This window comes from Ixodes scapularis, unplaced genomic scaffold (genome assembly GCF_016920785.2).
Source record: "Ixodes scapularis isolate PalLabHiFi unplaced genomic scaffold, ASM1692078v2 PGA_scaffold11__112_contigs__length_91849675, whole genome shotgun sequence".
Taxonomy (NCBI): Eukaryota; Metazoa; Arthropoda; class Arachnida; order Ixodida; family Ixodidae; genus Ixodes; species Ixodes scapularis.
The window spans coordinates 719,616-733,105 of NW_024609837.1; the positions used below are offsets into that span (position 1 = coordinate 719,616).

Here is a 13,490-nt window from a genome sequence, read left to right on the forward strand (position 1 = left end):
ACTCGAAGAGCCAATCTCTGCTATCTACGAAATCAGCTCAGCGAATGATAGCGAGGAACATCTGTTTACACCTCAAAATAAAGTCTACACTGTGGCATTACGCAATGGAAGCATGACGCTTTGCATTGCGTAATGCCTCGGCGCAGATTTTAATTTTAGGTCTGAACGGATGTTCCACCTCATTGTTCGCCTAGCTGATTTCCTAGATTGCAGAGGTTGGCTCTTTGAGTGTTTTGCGGGTGAATAGACGCGCAGGCATTTCTTAGAGTGCAGCAATTGGAGAGTTTTATGAGTGACCTGTATGTAGATCCACTGGTGATATCGTTACAAGACAAAAAAGGTGCAGATCTCTTCTTATGGGAGCTATTGATTGGAGATCTATGCCGAAGTAATGCAAAGAAAGGACATATCTATTGGGGTCTTGCGAGAGACCACGATGCAACGCTACTGTCGGTTCGGGAATCTCAATGGGACCCGCCGGAATTTATGTTAGAGAGATTCCTTGCTGCTATGCCATCTTTTGTGTTCTTTGGGGCCGTGTTTTCACTATGCTTCTCCGCTCACTCGAGGTTTAAGACCGTCAGTTTTGCCGTAATTAATTGTTCCAGCCGTGAAACTCGGCGACCATAATGGAGCTACGGCCAGCAGTATTGGTTTGTTTACAGTTCCGGCAAATGAGTAGATACCGGGATAAGGCGGCGTCATGAATGGCTCCAACGGATACGCCGGCATAGTCTTGACATTAGACTTCTTACCAACAAAGGGTTTGTGGGCTGCCCTTTATGCCAGGTGTAGCTGTCAATACATCCAGCGTCGCCACCAACAAGGATGACGACGCTACTCGTTGGCACGAGCCCGACGGCACGTCGATTAAACAGAGCTCGGAGTCGGTCACACACGTCAACCTCTCCCTTTCTCCTCGGCGCTGACAAACTGACAAACGCCGCCCGGTTTTCGTGAAAACGAGCCCTTTCGTTTTCGTTAAAGTCGCGCGCACACCTGTCGCGGAGTCAGAGAGAAGGAGGCACCGCGAAACACCTCCAAGACAACAAAGCCGTAGGCATGAAAGAGAGGCGTTATGAGAGAAGGCCAACGCTGGACACAGATTGAAAACGAGTGTCTCGTCAGCGCTCAGCTTTGAGTCAAGTTTGAGCCAAACGTTTACGCAATCGGCGTGTCCAACCTGTGCTTAGCGTTGGCCCTCTGTGATGGCGCCATCTCATTCAGCTCTACGACTTTGTTATCCAGAAGGTGTTGCTCAGCGACGCGGCGGAATGCGAGCGTGCTCAGTTGCCCTTCTGCCGTCGCCGGTTGTTCTTCGCTCTGGGTTTCCGTAGTAGCTGTGCGTGGGTTTTGATCTGTGTGCGTAGTTAAAACGATGGATGCGGCTCTCTCCGCGAGTAGTGCAGATTTGGTTCTTTCCACGAATGATATGGATGATCGTATCCATGGAAGTTGACGTAGTCTGACATGGAGAGTACAGAAAAGGGATGAAAAGAATTACAAATGATTCCATTGGGGAATTCTTTTGGAATCCGTTAACGTGACCCTTTGCAATCGCAACACACGTCCCCCTTTTGGAAACTCTAACACTGAACCCGTAACAAGATCAAAAAGTGGCGCCAAAAATACACGAAGCAAAAGAGGAAGCAAAAGTCAAAAGCAAAACGGAAAAAACGGATGCCGTCAGCGTTAGCTTTTCTTGATTGGGAACGCGTTTTGCAGTTCCAAGGGTCATGCGAACGCAAGCCTTAAGAGTCCACCAATGAATTTCCCTGCAACTTTTGAAGACCATTTCAGTTTTTCGGAAAGTAGAGGGTGGGAATTATAAAACCGCGCCATGAACGATTAGCCTAGGTTCGTAACCAGGGTTTGGGGAGCGCTGGGCCGGAGGACGATGAACTCGACGAGGAACTTGGCTACTTCCACCGCGGTTCCCGACGGGAGTGCATTTGCCTCGGCGTACCGGGTAAGATAATCAGAATGGCCCCAATTATCTAACGGAATTCCTCTGTTGACGGCGGGAAAGGTTCAGTCAGATCCATCCCAATCTGCTGAAACGGGGCAGTCGGGGGCGCGATCGGCTGCAGGGTGCCTGCTGGCTTCGTCGGCGAATTCTTCCGTCAAAGGCACTCGTGGCATGATCGTGCGCAGAGGTTGGCAGTCTTCGGGAGCTTGGGCCAGTAGTACTTTTCTCAAATCCTTGGAAGAGTCCTGCTCTAGCCAGGGTGGACAGATGTCGGGTCCTCGTGGCAAGCTTGGAAGATCTCTTCTCGAAGGCTAAAAGAGATTACCAGGAGATACGTCGGCATTCTGTCCCCGAAGTTCTTTTTGTAAAGAATACCGCGAGGGGCGGCGAATGTTCACAGGTGTGATGATGTGGACATTGTTAAAAGAAGAGGAGGGAAAGAAAGAGAAGAAGATGACGTAAAAAAAAGCTTGAGAGGGTCAGTGCAGAACAACTCACGGCCGGCAACCGGGACCGGGCGCTTGGGACACGCCCCAAACCAGGACTGGGCTGCCAGGTTGTGGGTTACAAGGGTGCCGCCTTATCTACGTTATCAGAAAACTGATTCCATCATCGGTACGCTAGGCGAGCTCCGTATTTAAGACCGAAAAGAACCCAAAACCGCCAGCATTCCGATACTCCTTTCGTCATCGCCTCTCCCGAAAAAATACCCCGACACTCAGACTGGCATCGACGCCCAATCTCTCGGAATCTTCGAACTGATCCAGACTTTGTAAATATGCACAGTTCTTGTTTATTTCCTATTTTGCTTTGCATTTAGTTCCTTTCTCACCTTTTTATAATACAAATCATCCATTTTTTATTACTTTTTAGTGGGTTTTATTTACATGTTCCCTAGAGTTTCGAACCTTTCACATTACTTTGAAGAGGGAATCGACCGTGACTGTGACGCCCCATCAAAGATTTTTTTTGTTTGCTTGCAAACGAAGACGGAAGACAAAAAAAAGTAAAAACTATGCCAGAGTTTGGGAACTAAAGGTTATGTAATTAAAAAAAAAATATTAGATATTTTCGTAGATTATCACTAAGAGAGTAGGGCGCATTCGCGGTAGAGTTCGCTATTCATCTCTATGTGTTCGCGGGAGTTCCGTTTAGCGCCACTGGGTAACGGCTATTTCTGAAATTTTGACATCTGGTCCCCAAACGCCAGCGCTACATTTGGCTGGAGACTGGATGTTCGACGATGCGTAAGTTGACTTTGGCGAGAGAAATGCAGATTTATTTTATCCCAAACTCTCGGTACATATGAAGAACGCAGTCAAAATGAGGGCTGTGTAGTTCAACGTAAGAGCACTCAAACACATCTTTTTTCCAGCACAGGGAAAGGAGAAAAGCGTTTCTCCAGAAAGTAACAGCAAGCCGCCTCTCTTTGTGTGCAGGGGAGGAGGGCAAGGAATCTTATGAAGTTGCCTCACGTTACATCGATCCAATAGACCAAGTTGAGGATGCTGAAGTCATAACGCTCTCTATATGAGAAAACACATATTATGAAATGCGTATAAAGTAAATATATTATCGACTTTCCCAAAAACATTACAAGCAGAAATGTGCTTTACATGTACACACCCTGCGTCATGCTTCATAATATTTCTCTAGAATTCTCGGCATAGTACCTAGATGAGGCAGGCTACTGGAGAAAAATCAATGTAGCACTTGTCAGCTTGTTCGCTATTGATCTATGTGCTCTCTACAAGGAGCGACAGTTTCATTCCGAAAAGTAAGTAGAGGCCTGTTGCTCAAAAACAAAATGCAATCCACATTTCGCCAAGTTATAAAAAAAAAAGGTAACGCCTACTTTAATTATTTGTGGCGCAGCAGAATTTTCTGTTCAACAACAAAAAATGCTGCTGTCTCTAGTCTCAAGTACAAACGAAGGTCCTTTTGTTCTGATCCTTTTATGCCTCTAAGGCAGAGACGCGATGCTGAAGACACGGGAAGAACAGACCTCTTGATTCGTGAAACGCTTCCTCGGATGCCAGAGTCGAATGCAATACCTCTTTGATAAAAGTCGAAGTGCTTGTCAATATTTGATTCTTCACATGGCGATTAGGAAGCAGTCAATTGTAAGTTTTGTGGCGCTCTTAAGCCTAACGGTGCTGTCCTTCGGCGTGCATCAGGTGAATCCCGAAGACTGTCCCTTCTGGAAAGACATTGCGGCTTCTGACGGTTTCCAGCAGTACATCGTCGCAGCAAGTGAACTGGCTCATGTAGACATTGCTGTGCCACCGGAGTTCGGCGTGGACGAAAGATTCGCCCTGGCCCAATTGCTGAGGAAGGCGCCGATAAGTGTTCGAGTTCTAAGAGGAACATCAGCGCTTTTTTACCTGCATCAGCGCGGCGCCGTGGATCAGGACCGCCACGCTCTTGTGCTCGTGTTTTGCAAATCAACAGCGTGGGACATTCTTTCAATCATTTTATCACATCCGTACGTAATGCATTTGTACGTGATTTCGGATGACCCCACGGGGTACGGTAATACTTACAGTAATTTACATAAAGCAAGGCGAAGGGACGAATTATTAATTAATGCTGGAGTTTCTTTGGCTTTTATGGTGCACAATAAGTTCATCTATGCTTTTGAATATCCTAAACTTCGGTGTCTGAACTGTTCAAAAACCGCCCATACTGTTAGTTTTGTCAAGTTCCTTAAAAATCGTTCTATTCATGGAATCGCGATAAGAATGTATTGTCAGCACCATTGCTTTTGTGATAAAGCGAAATTGGAAGCGTTGGGCAGTATATTCAAACAACAGAACGCTTCGTTTCATGCCACACACATCACTACTTTAAATGATTATAAGCAGCGTGCTGTGGGAAGTTATGTGAACCAGTCTTCTCTTCTTTACTTTTCTGTTTTACACTCTGCAGGTCACTTGTTTCCGTCATTCTCCACTACTTACCCTTATGACAGCCTCGATGGGTTATTTTACGCAAGAGACAGGGAGCCAGTGTTGAAAGAAAATCTTCTATTTTTGCCGCTCGATTCATTCGTTTGGCTGGCCATTTTGGCAACGTTTTTCTTTTTATTTATTATTTGCTTCATAATCACCAAGATTCTCAACAAAAAACAAGCAAATGTTCATATTCTGGCTTTACCCTTTGCAGCTTTCTTCTTGCAACAGGGGTGTCCCGCGACTCGAGGTAGTGAAAGGTTTCTTTCGCTGCGATTCATTCTTGGGACATGCGCTCTATGCGTGACTGTACTTGCCACCGGGTACAAAGGGGTTACTGTTTCACTTTTTTCAAACGTCCCTCTTGCGGGTGAGTCAATCACAGCAACAACACCAGTGAGAGATTTTAGGTTGTGTGTTCTCAGTAATGTTTTCACCCAAGAGGTTGAAGGTATTAAAAGCCATGAGCTCAAAAAATGTGTCAAATCATCTGGAAAAATTAAAATAGGAAATGACGGAAAGGATCAGTTTATGATCGTTGGTTCTGGATATGACGAATTCAAGGACAAACTAATCGACAGGAACTGTATAGAGTCTGTTGTGTCTCAGGTACCTACTGGACCTGAAATAAGGACCATCTCCCCTTACCGAAATGCCATGAGTAATCTTTTCTCGCGAGCCTTTGAAGCTGGCATTTTTAAACATCATGTGTCTCTCTCTAATCATAAACGGTCTGTGACACGTGAATTCAAGACACATAAAGGCAGGACTAATGAAGATCCCGTCACATTGAGAGATCTTCGACCATGTTTCGTCATATGGGGTGGTAGAATATTTCTTTCTGTCGCAGTTTTTATTATACAGATCGTAATACACATAACTCAAGGCCTCACCTTACCTTGGAATCGGTGTAGGGTTCACAAACTTTGAGATCCAGACAAATTGTTGTGCATCAATCCATTCGCAAGTATTCCTTGCAGTGTTTCTCATGTAGACTAGGCGTAAAGAAATCCCAAATTCTGACGTAAACATGTTATGCTATGATGCAATATAATTTCCTTGCTTGTCGGAAAGATGATATAAGGTTTAGCGGTGGGTTCCAGTGTGTCAAGTGAACACCAACTAGACATCCTTCAGTTCATGTGGGGAGAGGGTGGACTCTCTTTAAGTAGACTTCTTTTAATCTTTTATATTCAATGGAGTCAACGAAGCAGCTGTAGTTTGCGCCACACAAAACGCAATTATAACATTTCGGGTCTTTTGGATCCAGGAAGGCTTCAACAATATCCGATGGTGTTGTCGGTGGATTCGTAGACCAAATTTTGGAACTCTGCCCACTTTAAAATTGGAGTGATTCAGTATAAAACTGCCACGTTTTTCAAGTTGTGCCTGTATACCGAACTTTCCCCCAATATCGAAGATCAGTCGTTGTAGCAGAATGTCTAGGTACCTGACCGGTGCCCCGAAGTTTTTAGATTTTCGACTGAGTAGAATACAGGATGACATACGCGTCTGCTGGGGTTACGTAGGATATTCGGGGCACAGATCTGATCAAGGCCTGCGATACCCTTATCTCCAGAAGAGAAAGAGCTGTAGGTGCGAACTAGTAGGACAGCTTTAGAAAAACAATTACCTGGCCCTTCTATGCATGCTTGTGGAGAATTTTGCTTTCTTGAATACGTCTTGAGCACGATTTAAATGCTCAAAGAAATGTGACCTTGTGGAAAGTTTCACATGGAGACTTTCAGTTCAAACTATTTCAGTCATTATTATTTATATTATTTCAGACTATTTCTATCATTAAAAGATTTATGAAATTCGCGTTAAATGTAATTTCAATGCGGCTGTGCTTGTGCGAAGCAATAGCCTTTTGTAGTGTGTGTTCACCTTTTTGTCTTGTCTTTGCCCAAGTTGTGATTTGTTATGTGTAATGATACTCTTTTATGTGAACGTTTGCTACCTGTCTCGTGGCGCAGTTCCGAGTTAGGCGTGTGGACACTTTTTTCTGGCATTCTTGCTTATCCGCTATTCACACGAGAGGGAAATTTGACGTTCCCCCCACGAGTGCGCATTGAGTGATGCTGACATCACGGCTTTCTGAGGCGGCGCGGTGACGTCGAACTCCACTTGCTCCTGGTCGGAGGCGCGGAGGAAATGCCCAGATGGTACAAACATTCCTCGCGGAGTCTCGGTGGGAGACGCCCCGCCGATTGCCGTCACGCAGCTTTGTCCGGGGGTTACTCCATCGTGTGGACATGGCACTGTGGAAGCAAACTTATTACGTGTGTCAATGCTCTGTCCAGGACAGTCAGAGGTATTTCGATGTGACGTGTTACGGCTGTTAGTCGGGACCCCGACCCCGTCATTGACTCTTTTATTCGTGGGGGGATGTGGTCGACACTCCCCTGTGCAGTCGCGTGCGCAGGATCAACGGATCAGATAAACCTGCAGGACATATTGTTAGACCTTGAAAATCCGTAGTGGGTCCGGTGAACTTCCGAGGGTGTGCGCTGAATGAGGCTCTTTGTAGGCAAAGTTGGGATGAGGTACGGGTGAAGAACCGAAAGCGCACGTACGTGAAAATTCTCAGGATCAGGAGGCGACGCTGAAAGTACAACGGCGCCACAAGGAGAGCGAATTACGCGGCACCCCGAGCTGCCCTTGTAATGGCACTCGCGCAAGCTCTAAATGCACTCGGATTTTGTGGGAGGTGATTTGTGATGGTTGCTGCTTTGGGTGTGCCGTGCGGAAGACCTCGATGTTGGTGCATTCGTGCAATTATTCGCGGCCTTGCAATGCGACGTTTTCCCGTTTTGAATGTTCACTTACTACAGATATATTTACAGTCTTTTTGTTACTTGTCGTCGAAGCTGATCAAGTAAAAATATTACTGCTGCCTGGTTTCTTGTAAGCCGGTGTCGCGGCATAATTTCTAGCTGTGCTTTGTCTGTCTTCTTGTAGGTGATGCTTGCAACATGTGCTCTTTTAATGTTTGCTCCAGCTTATAAATCCGCACATTTCCTTGCGCCTTCCCAGAAGAGCGTGAATCGCACTTGAATTTGGCTCGAATAAATAAAAGCAAAAAGTCTGGGGAATCTTATTCAAGGTGTATATATATTGTTCCTTTGATGTCACGAAACACCAATTGACTATGGCACACGTTTTCTCTTGCACCATCGTAATTTTCGATGGAGCGAGAAAGAAAGAGCGCTTCGGCTTAGTAAAGGTTGAAAAGCGCAGAACAATTTTTTATTAGGTGTCACTCCAAAACTAACTGACTAAATAAAATCTACACGGTCGAGTTTCCGTTTTCCGCCATGGCATAGCCTCCTCTATACACACAATGCCTAGCGGTTTGACGACGGAGCCGTAGAGTGCTCGGTCGCACATTTGGAGCGCGAGGATCCGGTAAGTACGGAGCAATTCTCGGGGAACCTGGTCGTCAGTGCCCACCTTTTGCAGTGGCGAGCGCCCAAAACATGGTTTTCAAACCCGACAAAAAAGGAAGCGGTAGCACGAGGAACGCGAGGAGCACGAGCGGACGTTCCATCGCTCGGGAGAAGTACACGTTTCGGCGTCTCACTGCAGTGGGGAGCCCGTCATCCGACTCTCCTCTCATCCATAGTCTGCAACTCTACCTTTTTAATTTCGGCGGCCGCGTCTCGTGGCGATCTGCCAGGCTTTTTCAGTATAGAGCTGGCTAAGGCTACGGTTATCCTGGGCCAGCTTGCTAGAAGCAGCGTCCCTGGTGAGGGGAAAGAAAGCACTACCAGAGCCAGCGCACGAGCTGAGCAGGACTCCAACCGCGTCTCAAGACACTTGCCCCAGACGTTGGGGTGCCTTCTTTCGCCCGGTCTCAGCCGAGACGCTCAAGCCGGCCCTGATTCCAGGGAGTACCACGGAGAAATATATGCGCGCACTAGCTAAGTTCAAGAACCCATCAGCGCCCCGTGAGGCTGGAGCGTACACACGCTGTCAGAGCGGGGCGGAAGCTGATGGCCTGGTGCTGGTGTTGAGTTCGAAAGAGATGTCCTGCAGTTCTTAACTAGTCACATACTAAATGTTCTAAATGTTGTCTTGCAGCCGTGCTGTGCATGTAGCCACCGCGTAGTCAGCTGCTTCGCGATATTCTGCTTTTCGGCGCATCCGGTTCGTTCGAACTCCAAGTCTGTTAAACCCCTATCGCTGTAGTATCGGTCAGGGGAAATTAAATTTGGCGCTACAGTAGATTGTTCAAATGCGCAAGCCGGCTTTACTGAAAGGTGTCTTTTCTGTTCGGAAAACCTTTGGACCTGAATTTAAGACTCAAATTGTTTTTTTATTCCATTATACACAACTCAAGGTAAATTTTGACGTAGTTGTAGCAAAGGGCGCCTAAATATATTAGATATAAGAAACGGTATTTATTTATATTATAGTCTTATATTACTTTAGTATTTAGAATTTCCATTGTTGTCCAAAAAACTTCAGGTAGCATTTGTTTTACACGATGCCTCCCGGACCTTGGGACGCTCAAACCGTTTAAAGAGATACTTCAACGAAATTTAAAATATTCCAGTCGCGTTCAAAAATAGTTTGAATATGATCCACAATATCCGTAAATGACAATCGAACGTTAGTATTTTGAGCCTCATGGCTGTATTTTTTGTTATAAACGGCCCACTCTGGCAAGCGCTCGGAGACCAGCCCTGCAGAGAGCACGTGACATCCAACGCAATCGTGACGTAGTTCGTCTCGGAACGAGCAAAGCTACGGCGAGGCTGACGTCGAGAGGATGGCCTAGTCGTTGAAGCCACCGAAGCGGCTGCTTATTGAGTGACGGGTTAATCTTCTATTATCTTGAAGGGGGACAATAGCGACTTCTGGGACACACAAAAGGGATTCTCGGGGAGAGGGGAGTTCCTCCTTCCCCTCTTCCCTCGTCGTGGCCGGAGGCGAGACACTCACCGTCACTAGCTGTCAAGGTTCCTAGACGGGCATTACAAACGAGGCGTCAGCGACATCCCCCAGGTGCTCTTTGCTAATCGTTTAATTCGTTTTAAAATTCTTTTTCGCGGCTTTTTTGACAAGATATTGGTGTATTCGGTGGGATACTGCTCCTTTGAACAAATATAGACCAAAAAATGAGCGCCGAAATTTCGTTGTATTATCAGAAAGAGGGTTACCTCCTCGTGGACCCCAGGCCGAACACGTCTTAGGCCGCTTGAAAGTCGCTTTAAAAGCGTCTTCCAATCGCCCACGGTGACTTTCATGACAATATTACTATAGTGCAGTCCGCCAGAATCATCGCAAAAACATCTTCTTATCGCCTTTAAATAGGGATCCTTTACATGTTCTTCTGAAGAGCTTGTCACGTATTCCCTTAGGGTCATGCGCTTGGTCATAAACGGGATGCTGCTTTTCTGCACGACTAATTGATATGCTTTTTTTATCCGTTTCCAATTGTTATGTATACTGTTCCCCGAGAAAGCGAGCCAGTTTCACGACAGTGTTTTGAAAGTCCCTCTTGAGCTCCTCGTAGCTTATGAATTTCGGAGATGAAAAATGTAAAAACTGAGCGAAATCTGCCGTACATCTAAAGAATCTGTTCCAGGTCTAGCGAACTTCTCGCAGCTGGAAAACCGTCTGCATTCTTGGCGTAGATTTTCGCTCTGGTTTCCCAGACGAAATTATAGCCCTGCTCCTTGCCCTTCTGTCTTGTCCGCCAAAACAGCTCCTTGTTCGCGTGGATGTTGTCATAGTAGTACTGTATCAAGGGAGCGCTGGCGGTGGCACCCTCGAAGACCGTTTGCAAGGGACCAAGTTCTCGCGGTATTTAAAGATTTCTTGAAAATTCTTTTTGCAAGTAGATCATTTTAGCAGAGCGAACAAGGACATTTACTTTGTTTCTGGTTGCACATAAGACTCCGTGCAGTTGAGCATTTGCAGGTGATCGCCTACAACGCGCCCCAACTTTTCTTTCTCCGCGATTGCCGACAAAATATCTGCGTTTAACCAATGAAAAGTGGACAATATAATAATAATAATAATATATTTATTTGTGCGGATAATTTCTCAAGTCGAGGCACGGGTCTGTCAAAGCCAGTAAAGGCTTGTGGGACGGCACCCTACTGGTCATAATCACAATATCCCCAATACAAACAGTGTCAAGCTCACCGTGCAGCATCTCACTGTAATGCAATAAAATATGATAAAAAGACCATGCGCATAGTATCAATAGCTACACTGTGATGCAATAAATAATCATGTAAACAACAACAACAAAAAACACGCACACACTCACGAGCACTCACTCACGCATAGTTATGTTGTTCCATTGAAATCTTGGAGCACTTCTTTGAGTTTTTTTAGAGTCCACACCATATATGTTTTCCGGCAGGTCATTGAAGATTGAAGGCACATAGTAATTGCGAACTTTTTTTTCATCGCTCGTGGTGATAGAAGGCACTTTATAGCGTTCGGTCCGACGAAGTGATCTAGATACTATATTGGGCTCTTTATAGTCATCGTTCCAAAAATATTTCAGTACAACAGCCTGAACCAATAAAGCATTGAAGAGCGGCAAACCTAAAGTTTTTAGTTTTTCTTCTTCAATTTCTGACGATGGACCAGACAATACTCTTAAACATTCCTTTCAAAACCGAATAAATTTTTTCGGCACCATATTAGAGAGCCATGCCCAAAAAATATTATACCATACCTTAAAACACTGTAAGCTAAAGCTTGATCGATCATCTTTTTGGTTGATTGAGGGCAGAGACCTCTGAAATGTGGAGTTTGATGTTGGAGGGGCGTTGTTTTTTCTGATTCAGTGGAATGACGAGTAGCTCAGACTTAGCTGGAGAGCAGGCCAGGCCCGCTCTCCACGCCTTCCCCACCACCACCTCTATGCCTCCCTGCAGCGTTTCTTCTGTGTGGCCGTCATTCCCCTGGTTAGTCCAGAGGGTGATGTCGTCTGCATAGAGGCTGTGGTGGAGGTGTGGGATCTGTGCAAGTTTCTTGAGGATGTCTAGGATTGCCAGGTTGAAGAGTAATGGCGAGAGGACGGCCCCTTGCGGAGTGCCTTGACTGCCTAGTGGGAATGTATCTGAGACGAGGTTGTCTAGGTGTATGGCGGCTGTTCGGTTTGATAAGAAGTTCTTAATGTAACTGTAGGTTGTCTCGCCCGGATTGACCGACCCTAGACCCGACATTATGGCCTCGTGCGCGACGTTGTCAAAGGCTTTAGTCAGGTCGAGGATCAAAATCGCTGTCGTGTTTAGGCCGCTGGGTGTTTTGATGATTTGTTCTGAGAGTTATCAAACGGATCATATCAATATATAAAACGGATCATAAAATAAAACAGATCATATCAAACGGGTGCCCGTATCCCATAATCACGTTTGATCCAAACGGATCGACAGGTTTGCCATCCATTTGATTCAAACGTTGGAAAGACCGGTTCGTTGATTGCGTTGGATAGACCGGTTCTGAAACCGATTAGAGTGTGGGGAAATTGTTCCGTGTCGTTCATGTATGTCGTGAGTCGGGCTAGGATGACGTGTTCCATGAGTTTACCCAAGCACGACGTGAGGGAGATGGGGCGGAGGTGTTCGATCGCGAGCGGTTTGTTTTCTTGGGGATGAGGATTACTTTGGCATGTTTCCACGATACCGGTAGTTCTCCCGTTCTCCAGCATGTGTTCAAGAAATCTGTGATTGCTGTGATGGATAAGTCATCGAGGTTTCGTAGCGCCCGGTTTGAGATCTGGTCGGGACCCGGGGCCGAGCAGGACCTACGTTTGCCAATGGCCAGTCGGACTTCGGCTTCCGTTATGTCCTTGTCCATTTCGCTGTTGGTTTGTCCCGTGTAGGGGGGTAGCGGGATCTGGGGTCCTATCGGGAGGTACGTGTTTCGTATTTGTACTAAGAGTTCGTCGTTTGAGCCTGAGTATGTTTGGAGGATATGGTCATCCGGTGTTTCTGTTCTGTCTTGTTCTCATCTGGGTCGAGGAGGTATCTTAATAGCTGCCACGCCTTCTTCATTCCGAGGTTTCCCTGCATCTGGTCGCAAATCTGGTCCCACTGGTCGCGCGCGAGCGTGGTCGCGTGCGCGGTGATCTCTGTCTCCAACCGGGCCAGCTTAAGCCGCAGTCTGCGGTTACTCTTGTTTCTTCGCCATCGTTTTAGGATCCCCTGGTATGCCTGCCAAAGGTGACTGAGACGGGAGTCTACCGCGCCGGACGGGATGTGGGGGTCTAGGTCTTTCGTAACTGTGTTTATGTCTGCAAGGAGTTCTTGTGACCATCTGTTGATATCCGTAATGCATTCTGGGCTTTCGCACTCATCCGCATATTTAATGTTGGATTCCCGGAGTGCTCTGAGCTTATCCCAGTGGGTTAGGGTTTTCTGTTGAGTGTTTGAGTGAGTTTGTGTTTGGGTATCATCTCTGTCTCGATTATGAGGTGGTCGCTGCCCAGTGTTTGGTCGGTAACCCTCCATTTCACCCTATTGGTGTGTAGGGGTAGAGTGAGATCCGGGGTGCTGTCGCGTTGGGCCCTGTTGCCGATGCGTGTAGGGGTGTTGACGCCT

At 46.4% G+C, this 13,490-nt stretch overlaps 1 protein-coding gene across 1 annotated transcript; it reads left to right on the forward strand.

Moving 5' to 3' along the window:
* Positions 1 to 4,068: 4,068 nt before the first annotated feature.
* LOC115328143 lies at positions 4,069 to 5,850 on the forward strand. The gene is made up of 2 exons (XM_040214058.1): positions 4,069 to 4,501; positions 5,135 to 5,850. The coding sequence occupies exons 1-2, from the start codon at positions 4,069 to 4,071 to the stop codon at positions 5,848 to 5,850; spliced, it is 1,149 nt and encodes a 382-aa protein (XP_040069992.1).
* Positions 5,851 to 13,490: the final 7,640 nt, after the last annotated feature.

Excerpts from the sequence above, each read along its gene's own strand:
- LOC115328143 (XM_040214058.1), top strand. The coding sequence starts at position 4,069 with ATGGCGATTAGGAAGCAGTCAATTGTAAGTTTTGTGGCGCTCTTAAGC. Across the intron at positions 4,502-5,134 it reads GGATGACCCCACGGGGTACG|CTTTCTTCTTGCAACAGGGG; the intron begins GTAATACTTACA and ends TACCCTTTGCAG.